Source organism: Schistocerca americana, chromosome 3 (assembly GCF_021461395.2).
Source record: "Schistocerca americana isolate TAMUIC-IGC-003095 chromosome 3, iqSchAmer2.1, whole genome shotgun sequence".
Lineage (NCBI taxonomy): Eukaryota > Metazoa > Arthropoda > Insecta > Orthoptera > Acrididae > Schistocerca > Schistocerca americana.
This window is the reverse complement of record NC_060121.1, coordinates 373,101,854-373,114,305: the sequence shown is the minus strand read 5'-3', so window position 1 is coordinate 373,114,305 and position 12,452 is coordinate 373,101,854. Positions and strand designations below refer to the sequence as shown.

At 38.7% G+C, this 12,452-nt stretch overlaps 1 protein-coding gene across 1 annotated transcript in view; it reads right to left on the bottom strand.

Annotated features, from left to right (window-relative positions):
• The window catches only part of LOC124605412 (armadillo repeat-containing protein 8-like), a 131,447-nt gene that overhangs the window by 37,195 nt on the left and 81,800 nt on the right, over nucleotides 1–12,452 (bottom strand). Inside the window, exon 11 of the mRNA XM_047137064.1 lies at nucleotides 9,761–9,907. Within this exon, the coding sequence (XP_046993020.1) occupies nucleotides 9,761–9,907 (147 nt within the window). The remainder of the gene's footprint in view (nucleotides 1–9,760; nucleotides 9,908–12,452) is intronic.

Here is a 12,452-nt window from a genome sequence, read left to right as displayed (position 1 = left end):
ATTTAAAAAAACGCAGTTGATATCCATTTGACCTCTGACAGTGCCATCTAGCGGGTCAGCCATGGCGCCATCTGGTTTTCCCATTCAAGCTAGACAAGTTTCGTTCTTTGTAGTTTTTTCATTTGACACTTATTTCGTGAGATATTTGGCCCAGTCACGATCAATGGACCACCATGTATAAAGCCATAGACAGTACATAATGAACACAAACTAGTTTGGCCCTTATAACACAAAAGATCTCATTTCATCTACCAACAATTCCAGTTTTTATTTGAAAATTGTTAACACACTGTCATCAGTACAGAACAATCATATACATTCCCCGTAATTAGCTGGTTACGAATGGGCATAAGAGCACATAAGTATTGATAATACAAAACATGCTGCAGTAGACATTTGATAGTAAGATAAAATAATTCTATCATCTCAAATTTTAGCAGCTGAAAAGACAAAAATGAATGAGCAGGTTTTACAAAAACCTTGATCTGCTCTTTTCCCTTCAAGTTTGAAAAAGCAATGACATAGCTCTGTAAATTCAATATTTAGTCATTCAATATAATCACTTTGTATGATACTTTTCATTGCCTGGTAATTATCACACTTTTATCATAATTATAAACAACAAGCAATCCACCCCAGCTTCAAATGGGTAGTAATGAGTATATACGGCTGGACAGCAATTATATTTTTGATGGGCAACTGGATATATTTATGACAAAAATTCAGGGAACAATGTTAGGTAACTGGATTTAGTCACTTTCATATAATGTTCAATTTATGCAGTAAGTGCATGTCAGAAAAATTCTCCGGAGGCATAAAAGTTATGTGTTCAAAGTTCTGGCAACACCGGCCATGGCCTCCTTCTGTATGGATGCACACATATTCCCCGAACTCTTTCAGGACTTGGTAAGAATGTCTTCCACGAGTAATGAGGGTGTTGGGGTGGGACACTACGAATGTAGTGTGTGGACATACAAGGTGAGAACGTAGGTCTCGCGGGAGGCGTGCGCGAGATAGTCCCCGTAGTTGCACTATCCTCTGTGCCCTTGGTGGCTCAGATGGATAATGCGTCTGCCACGTAAACAGGAGATCCCAGGTTCGTGTCCCAGTCGGGGCACTCATTTTCACCTGTCCTTGATATATATCAATGCCCGTTAGCAGCTGAAGGTATTAATATAATTCTAATTTCGTTCTAGATGGCTGCAGGTCATCATTGGTGTCTGTTCATTCAGACGTGTCCGAAAGAACAGACACCATATCCATATAATTATATGGGCAGTCCCACAATGTTCCATCTCAGGGCCTTTGATTTTTCTTTTTGTATCAATGAACATTGCAGCAAACAACAAATCAAGTGTAGTCTTAGAATGATTGGCTAATGAAATTTTCATAGACATCAACAAATTGTTCCTCGCCAATACCTCGTCACTTGAAAAAACACACTACATGCAATCCAGAACTTTTAACAGGTTTCCCACCAGTACATGCCTAAAATATGATGACCAACAGATAAAATAAGTGTTAAATTCCTGGAACTACAGCTTGATAATAAATTCAACTGGGAGGAACACACTACAAAACTGCTGAAGCAATGATCTCTATTTGCAATGTGAATGCTGTCAGACGTAGGGGACACAAAAAATGAAAAAGCTGATATACTATGCTCACTTTAATTCCAAAATGCCATGTGAGATTATTTTTTTGTGCTAACCCATCAAGCCAAGCTAAAGTTTTCTGGATAAAAAGACTTGTAATAAGGATTATTTGTGGCCTGAACTCAAGAACATCCTACAGAGGCCTGTTTAGGGAAATTGGAATATTAACTGCCGCTTCCCAATATGTATATTCCTTAAGGAAATTTTCCACTAAAAATATATCCCTTTTCAAACCAACAGCTCAGTTCATGGAATCAATACTAGAAATAACAATAACCTTCACAAAGATTTAAAGTCACTTACTTTGGTATAAAAAGGTGTCCATTATTCACGAACACACATTCTCAGTAACTTGCCAGCAGCTAGAAAAGTTTAACTACCAATAAACTTATATATACATTTGCATGTGTCTCTGTGTGTATTTTACTAATAATATAATACAATGTGAATATTAGTACAATCTGACTGCTGTACAACTTGGTGCTCTGACGTGATCGTTGTAAATAAGTATTGTCAAATGAGTCCTCTATTCAGTGTTAGTTGTTGTTGTTGCGGTCTTCAGTCCTGAGACTGGTTTGATGCAGCTCTCCATGCTACTCTATCCTGTGCAAGTTTCTCCATCTCCCAGTACCTACTGCAGCCTACATCCTTCTGAATCTGCTTACTGTATGATTTTTACCCTCCACACTGCCCTCCAGTACGAGGTGCATTCAAGTTCTAAGGCCTCCGATTTTTTTTCTCCGGACTGGAAAGAGATAGAAACGTGCGCATTGTTTTAAAACGAGGCCGCGTTCATTGTCAATACGTCCCAGAGATGGCAGCACCATACGGCAGATGGAATTTTACCGCCAGCAGCGAGAATGAGAACTGTTTTAAATACTTAAAATGGCGACGTTTTCCTTACTTGAACAGCGTGCAATCATTCGTTTTCTGAATTTGCGTGGTGTGAAACCAATTGAAATTCATCGACAGTTGAAGGAGACATGTGGTGATGGAGTTATGGAGGTGCGTTCGTGGGTGCGACAGTTTAATGAAGGCAGAACATCGTGTGGCAACAAACCGAAACAGCCTCGGGCTCGCACAAGCCGGTCTGACGACATGATCGAGAAAGTGGCGAGAATTGATTTGGGGGATCGCCGAATGACTGTTGAACAGATCGCCTCCAGAGTCGGCATTTCTGTGGGTTCTGTGCACACAATCCTGCATGACGACCTGAAAATGCGAAAAGTGTCATCCAGGTGGGTGCCACGAATGCTGACGGACGACCACACAGCTGCCCGTGTGGCATGTTGCCAAGCAATGTTGACGCGCAACGACAGCATGAATGGGACTTTCTTTTTGTCGGTTGTGACAATGGATGAGATGTGGATGCCAATTTTCAATCCAGAAACAAAGCGCCAGTCAGCTCAATGGAAGCACACAGATTCACCGCCACCAAAAAAATTTCGGGTAACCGGCAAAAATGATGGTGTCCATGTTCTGGGACAGCGACGGCGTAATCCTTCCCCATTGCGTTCCAAAGGGCACTACGGTAACAGGTGCATCCTACGAAAATGTTTTGAAGAACAAATTCCTTTCTGCACTGCAACAAAAACGTCCGGGAAGGGCTGCACGTGTGCTGTTTCACCAAGACAACGCACCCGCACATCGAGCTAACGTTACGCAACTGTTTCTTCGTGATAACAACTTTGAAGTGATTCCTCATGCTCCCTACTCACCTGACCTGGCTCCTAGTGACCTTTGGCTTTTCCCAACAATGGAAGACACTCTCCGTGGCCACATATTCACCAGCCGTGCTGCTATTGCCTCAGCGATTTTCCAGTGGTAAAAACAGACTCCTAAAGAAGCCTTCACCGCTGCCATGGAATCATGGTGTCAGCATTGTGAAAAATGTGTACGTCTGCAGGGCGATTACGTCGAGAAGTAACGCCAGTTTCATCGATTTCAGGTGAGTAGTTAATTAGAAAAAAATCGGAGGCCTTAGAACTTGAATGAACCTCGTACTAAATTGGTGATCCCTTGATGCCTCAGAACATGTCCTACCAACCGGTCCCTTCTTCTAGTCAAGTTGTGCCACAAACCCCTCTCCCCCCCAATTCTATTCAACACCTCCTCATTAGTTAAGTGATCTACCCATCTAATCTTCAGCATTCTTCTGTAGCACCACATTTCGAAAGCTTCTATTCTCTTCTTGTCTAAACTATTTATCGTCCATGTTTCACTTCCATACATGGCTACACTCCATACAAATACTTTCAGAAACGACATCCTGGCACTTAAATCTATATTTGATGTTAACAAATTTCTCTTCTTCAGAAACGCTTTCCTTGCCATTGCCAGCCTACATTTTACATCCTCTCTACTTCGACCATCATCAGTTATTTTGCTCCCCAAATAGCAAAACTCCTTTACTACTTTAAGTGTCTCATTTCCTAATCTAATTCCCTCAGCATAACCCGACTTAATTTGACTACATTCCATTATCCTTGTTTTGCTTTTGTTGATGTTCATCTAATACCCTCCTTTCAAGACTGTCCATTCCATTCAACTGGTCTTCCTAGTCCTTTGCTGCCTCCGACAGAATTACAATGTCATCGGCGAACCTCGAAGTTTTTATTTCTTCTCCATGGATTTTAATACCTACTCCGAACTTTTCTTTTGTTTCCTTTACTGCTTGCTCAATATAAAGATTGAATAGCATCAGGGAGAGGCTACAACCCTGTCTCACTCCCTTCCCAACCACTGCTTCCCTTTCATGTCCCTCGACTCTTATAACTGCCATCTGGTTTCAGTATAAATTGTAAATAGCTTTTCGCTCCCTGTATTTGCCCCTGCCACCTTCAGAATTTGAAAGAGAGTATTCCAGTCAACATTGTCAAAAGCTTTCTCTAAGTCTACAAATGCTAGTAATGTAGGTTTGCCTTTCCTTAATCTTACTTCTAAGATAAGTCGTAGAGTCAGTATTGCCTCACATGTTCCAACATTTCTATGGAATCCACACTGATCTTCCCCGAGGTCGGCTTCTACCAGTTTTTTCATTCGTCTGTAAAGAATTCGCATTAGTATTTTGCAGCTGTGACTTTTTTAACTGATTGTTCGGTAATTTTCACATCTGTCAACACCAGCTATCTTCGGGATTGAAGTCTGAGGGGATTTCGCCTGTCTCATACATCTTGCTCACCAGATGGTAGAGTTTTGTCAGGACTGGTTCTCCCAAGGCTGTAAGTAGTCCTAATGGAATGTTGTTTACTCCCGGGGCCTCGTTTCGACTTAGGTCTTTCAGTGCTCTGTCAAACTCTTCATGCAGTATCATATGTCCCATTTCATCTTCATCTACCTCCTCTTCCATTTCCATAATATTGTCCTCAAGAACATCACCCCTGTATAGATCCTCTATATACTCCTTCCACCTTTCTGCTTTCCCTTCTTTGCTTAGAACTAGGTTTCCATCTGAGCTCTTGATATTCATGCAACTGGTTCTCTTTTCCTCAAAGGTCTCTTTAATTTTCCTGTAGGCAGTATCTATCTTACCCCTCATGAGATAAGCCTCTACATCCTTACATTTGTCCTCTAGCCATCCCTGCTTAGCCATTTTGCACTTCCTGTCAATCTCATTTTTGAGATGTTTGTATTCCTTTTTGTCTGCTTCCCTTACTGCATTTTTATACTTTCTCCTTTCATCAATTAAATTCAGTATCTCTTCTGTTACCCAAGGATTTCTACTAGCCTTCGTCTTTCTACCTACTCGATCCTTTGCTGCCTTCATTACTTCATCCCTCAGAGCTACCCATTCTTCTTCTACTGTATTTCTTTCCCCCATTCCTGTCAATTGTTCCCTTATGCTCTCCCTGAAACTCTGTACAACCTCTGGTTCTTTCAGTTTATCCAGGCCCCATCTCCTTAAATTCCCACCTTTTTGCAGTTTCTTCAGTTTTAATCTACAGTTCATAACCAATAGATTGTGGTTGATCAGTGGTTCAGTGTTTATTACCTCATAAAAGAAAGTATGTTTAAAAACAAAGATGAGGTGACTTACCGAACGAAAGCGCTGGCAGGTCGATAGACACACAAACAAACACAAACATACACAGAAAATTCAAGCTTTCGCAACAAACTGTTGCCTCATCAGGAAAGAGGGAAGGAGAGGGGAAGACGAAAGGAAGTGGGTTTTAAGGGAGAGGGTAAGGGGTCATTCCAATCCCGGGAGCGGAAAGACTTACCTTAGGGGGAAAAAAGGACGGGTATACACACGCACATATCCATCCACACATACAGACACAGCTTGAATTTTGTGTGTATGTTTGTGTTTGTTTGTGTGTCTATCGACCTGCCAGCGCTTTCGTTCGGTAAGTCACCTCATCTTTGTTTTTATATATAATTTTTCCCACGTGGAATGTTTCCCTCTATTATATTGATATCATTAATTATTAATTTGAATCCAACAATTACGTTTGTTATTGTCACTGTTGCATTTCGAAATCTTTTCTGTCGTCTTATTTTCCTCTTTCTGTTTTTGCCAGTAGTTTCACTTTGTATTCACCTTCTCCTTTTTACCGTAATCTGCTATACTATTTTATCCCGCCTATGTATACTAAATAATACGTAACCCACTTCCAAACCATAAAAAAAAAAAATAAAAAAAAAAAAAAATAAAAAAAAATAATTTTTGGCGCTTTCAGCACTACCGCCGCTATAATATCCACCGTTTCTAGTTCACAAACAGCTCCTTTCACCTTTTAAACAACCATTTCGGCCAGTTCTAATAACTTTCGCTTTATTTCCATTTCCGTTTTTCCCACATCACTTATAATTTTTAGCCGCTTCCCACAGGTTTTAACGTCATTATTTCTTCGTCAGACCGTTGTCCTCCAAAATGCGAGTCCAGTGTGATAACCATTGCGCCACCTCGCTCGATTAAATATGTTAGGAATACCAACAATATAAAAGGGCAGATACTCACCACATAGAGGAGGCACTGAGTGGTAGACCGACACAATGAAAGAGACTGATAGATATTATTCAGCTATTGGACCAACTCTCTCTCTCTCTCTCTCTCTCTCTCTCTCTCTCTCTCTCTCTCTCTCTCTCCCCCCCCCCCCCCCCCACCCAACCCCCATCCCCCACCCACCCTATACACCCACAACCCAAACGGCCACTGTTGCATCTGGGTAGGGCAGAGAAGCCCAACTTATTTTTATTTTTACTTTCACTTTGATCTTGTCCTGCTTTCCTGATTATTTTATTTCGTTCTCATCTCATTTTTGACTACACTTACTTGGGTTTCACCTTGTCTTTCCCGCACTTCATTCATTACATTTTGTTTGTGTATTTTTGTCTATGCTCATGTATCTTTACATAATTTTAAACGTTTTTTTATCCTCCACTATGGATCCTTGTTCTTTCTATCTGCACCAATACAGGAAAATTTCCCTACCTCATGCCAATCCAAACTCACATAATGTACCTGCATTGTCTCCTTACTCCTGGAATCCTCCCAAATGGCCTTACCATCAAATTACACATATCCAGCTAGAACTCACTCTTCCACGATGACCTCTATCCATTCAAGCTCCTTTACTCCATATTCCCCACCAACCTGGTGAAAAAGGTCAGGTCTTCAGGCCCAGAGAACACATTGGTCATGTGTATGTGTATGTTGTGCTTGTGTGAATGCGAGTCAGTTTTGTTGTCTACATCTGATGTAGGATTTAGTCTGATACTTGAATATCATCAAGCAGTCTTTCTCACTGTGCCTACCTGCCACTCTATGCCTCCTCTATGTGGCAAGCAACATCTATTCTTTCATAATGTTGTTAAAACAAACATATATATGGTCATGCTTCACTTCATCAGTGAAATATATTCAAATGGTTAATGATAATTCTTTTTTAACAACTGAAGAAAGAACTAATGCTACAATGCAGTTTTTGGAGGCTCAAGTTTAGGAAGCAGTACTCTGTCGAACATGGACATTAAATCTGCCATTTTCTCTCAACAATATGTGTTGGTTGACCTTTAATTAGAATAGTGTTTGCATATAGCAACAGAACATAGATTTGTAATATCAAGAGAAAATGAAAAGAAAATGTTGACTGACTAATGTACTAAATAGTTTAATTTGTGTATTTTCATAAAAAAAAACAGAAAATATTTACAGTAAATTATATAGTATCACAAATAAATAATGTTGTCTCATTTTTGTGACATTACCACATGTCAAACACTGAATATATTCAAGAAAACTACCATTTTCGACAACAAGGGATAAAAATAATTACACAGAAATACAAGTTTCTGAAAACAAAATTCTCACACGAAAAGAATGGTTTAAATTGTTTCACTCTAGGTTGAAAATGGGCGTCCATCACCTCCTAAAGAGGACACTCATGCTGACACTTCCCATTTTCATGAAGTAATGCATGACACAATATAATGGCACCTGCTATTTCTGCCTTGCAGACCACTTTTCGTGTTGGCCCATAAAAAGCACTCTCATTTATTTAGATATGGAGAAAATATTTCAATAATTATGAAAAATAGAATTAAATGGCTCACTTGTCTCCTAAAATGAAAGAGGTGCACAATCTTATATGAACCACACTTTTGTTTATGTAGCCAAATTAGCAGTTTCTAACTATTCTTGAAAGTTTTTTGTAGGAATGTTAAAGTTTGTAGGTGTAAATACATGTTACATTCCAAAAATTGTATTTGGTGTTTCTTTAATTTATGAGTGTTTTCTACTAACAAGATGCAAGCATTCTGTGCACTGAACACTCGATAGCATATTTAGGAGAACTGCGCTGTCATTAAGGCATACTTGTCATGTCCAATTGGAGAAATTTGCAAGCACAAACTTTCAAACTCATTTGGCATGATGTGGATGGTACTTACGAATGTGACAAATAAAAAGAAGTGTGAGCCTGATCATGCATCTGTCATGTTTAAAATGATTGGTTGGAAACAGTGTCTACCATTTGTAGTATAAAATTTTCTGGTATTTTGAAGCTTTATTATCTGGCCTCTCCCCGTGTACAGATGAAGCACTTCTTCAGCATTACCCTGTCTGAGCTGTAAAGTATTTGTTAGAAAATGTTGGCACAATAGAATTACGTTATGTTGTTTGAAAAGAAAAGTTCACTGTGCTCGACACAATATGACTTCCTACGGACTGGCATGAGTGAGGCTCACATATAGGTGTGGGTAGCAATGCTTGTGAAACATTAAACGATACAGCATGTCACAATAGTGTGAAGTCCTGTTCCAAAGTTGCTCTTTGTCTCTCTCACAACTCTTAACTTCACATATTTTGTGACAATCACCCACGTTTTCCCTGCACAGCTCCTTGAGTTGTTTATGAAGTAATTGTGTTATTCACAAACCATTTCAGTATATGCTGTTACAGTTTTTAGTTTGTGAGACTGAAAAATGTAGTGATAAGACAGTAAATATTCTGCTGTGTGAAGAATGTAATATAACTTTGAAGTTTTCTTACATGCAATGTTGCAATCCATACATACTACAAAACATAGAAACCTAACAGGTGCCACAGGGATAGGTAATTCACCTGCAGATACACTGCAATCCATACAAAGGAAGTAACACTCACTTCGGTATTTAGTTTGTTTCTGCTTCAACAGATTGAGTTGTAGCAGTATCCTTTTGGGCAGGATCATAATGATCTTTCAATCTGATGACTATATCTATTTAGCTATATATAACAACATTTACATTTCACAGAAAAATATTAATAAAAAATGAAATAAGAGAGAAAAAGGAATGGAAGACCACACCCTTTGATCACTAGCTAGAAATGCAACTATCACTGTGAGTTCAATTCTCCAGAATATTGTGCCCTTTAAGATATACACAAATCCATCACTGCAATGCTTTAAAATTAATTATTTACAATTATAAAATGTGCAATAAAATACAACTGTAGACCATTTGTAGCTACTTATGAGCTAAAATAAATGGCTGATGGATATTTAACAAATCTGTATTCAGTAGTTCCATTTACAAAACTGCAGCAACACTGACTTTCAACGCTTATACGGAAATAAAAAAAAATAAAAAAAATAGTTCACTGTTTAAAAAGCACTACTAACCATATAGTCTGTCAGTTTCTTCAGAACATCTTCATTTGCCATTATGTACTCCTTGGCACTTTCCCCGTCCCCGATGTTTGCAAGGATACATAGCGCCTGCTCCTTCACCTCTGCGCTGTGGTTGCCCTCAAGGATAAGTACGACTGCCTGGAGCAGAAAAAAATAAAGAATTTTGTGAGTGGCACATCTTATTCAAAGACCTACAACAATAACACCAGCTTGTCCATTCCAATATTGATACTGTTTTAAAGCACAAAATGGATATTTCTCTTACTTGCAGTAAAATGTACAAATCTAAGATACTTACACATAAATAAATAAAAATAATGAATATGACAGTGAAAGGCTTGGGTGGAATACAGGGGCTAGATAAAATAACATATGATCTTGGGGTAAACATTTAATTTATGAAGCATGTTCTCCAACTTCCTTACAAACATGGAGGTTGTCTTTTGATTTTCCTCATGCTATAACAGAGTTTTCAGAGCCACCAGTATCTAATGACTATTACGGTATTTTAGTAATCTACCGTGAAGCAAGACATTATAGGATTTCAATAAGAACAAATAAATGACAGCAGTTGCAAATTTGCTATGATTATCAACAGCTACTGCCTCTAGTCTCATGGCAGCATACAGAATTCAAGGGAAAACAGCGCCCGCTACACATGATAATGGAAGAGAAAGTTATGATACAAACAAGGTCCATCAAAAAATAATTAATGGCCCATCACCCTGCTGTAGCACTTCAAATAAGCAGAATAATTTTTTAGTGCAAGCAGTTATAAAACACAATTGTATGCTTTTTTACTTATATTCACGGATCTTGAGAAGGATTCAGGCAGTTTAGTGCTCCCATTATTTAATCAAATTCCTAAACACACAATGTTATGACACAGCACAACAATTTGTAGCTTAGAGTGAACACAAATTAGAGTAGCATGGCGACATACAAAAATGTAAACAGTGACTAAAAATATAAATTATTCATTTCAAGTAATTCCAAATTATACGTTCACTTGTTTTATGAATGTATCGCTATACCTGTTACTGTGATTACATTTTGATAGATTGCAAAGACATGACAAGTGAGTTGTAAAATAAAAAGTGTTGTATTCTGAAAGAGTGTTTGGCTTAATTGGATTTTGTGCTAATCATAAGGAATGAGCTCACTCAAGTGGTCAAGTGGTGATCCCAACAAGATTTACTAGGTACGACAAAAAGTAAAAGATCACGGAAATCACCACCAAAAATGCTGCAGCTCCAGGAAAAGTGGAAGTGAACAAGATCATCATGATACTACCACCATTCTGTGCTGCCAAACCTGCTTCTGCAAAGCTGAAGCACAATTTCAAGTAGCCAGCATAACAACTGAATCTACAAAGTTTAATTATTTACTACGTACCTGGGGTCACAATTTGTTGAAAATATTTGGGCACCCATCACTAGTTCTAAGTTAAATAAACATTCCTTACACACACACACACACACACACACACACACACACACACACACAAAACAGCCTCTTAACAGTGTTGAAAAAAGTAAGCCAAATGAAAAGCTTAGTCAACAAACTGTAGTTATGCTACCAAAAACCAAACTCAGCTGTTGTTAATAATGAAAGGTTGTGCAGGAAAAAATGTGGCACACAAGACTCTGAAAACTTTATGTCATTAGACCAACTTACAGGATATATTTGAAGCATTGTAACTATTTCTGAAGAGGGTGTAGATAAATAGGCTCTCGTGGTAAAAAGAATTATAGAAATGGGATCAGCTAATGAAATTCATTCAATTTCATAAGAGAGGTTGTCATCAGCTGTATATTATACATTACAGTTACATGAATAGCACGCATGGATCAATGAACTACAAAGTAAGCTGAGAGAAAGCTGGAATCAAAGACAACAACATTCTCGTAACAGATGCAGAAGCCAACCGAGATACATTAACAAAGGGAAGTACCGCTACTATCATTTTCTTTTTGAAGCACGTTGGAGTGAAGAAAAATGTGCTCCACCTTGTGAATGGCAAAATCAGAAACGAGAGATGAGGCAGACACAATGGTGGCCAGGTGTTTTGCCACAAATGTTGTTACACGTTGCCAATATTGACTGTATGTCAAAGATTATACCTCAAGGGCTACTGTTTTTGGTAGACAACAGAGCATACATCTCTGTCCTACCAGCAACAAAAAACTACAAAATGAAAGTGGCCGAGTTTACAGCCAATGGTTCTCAAATTCCAACCTATGACTCAAAATTACTGAATAATGATATTTGATTAAGGTACAATATTCAGTGGTCATTTATTGTCACAAGCACTTCCAAACACATACTAACACACCTTTTTTTAAATAATTCTCATTTTATAGTTGACACAAAAAACAGAAGATTAGTTGAAAGAGAATGAATATGTGACATGTATTGAGGCAACTGATACAGGTAATTCCCATAATATTTACACTCCTGGAAATTGAAATAAGAACACCGTGAATTCATTGTCCCAGGAAGGGGAAACTTTATTGACACATTCCTGGGGTCAGATACATCACATGATCACACTGACAGAACCACAGGCACATAGACACAGGCAACAGAGCATGCACAATGTCGGCACTAGTACAGTGTATATACACCTTTCACAGCAATGCAGGCTGCTATTCTCCCATGGAGACGATCGTAGAGATGCTGG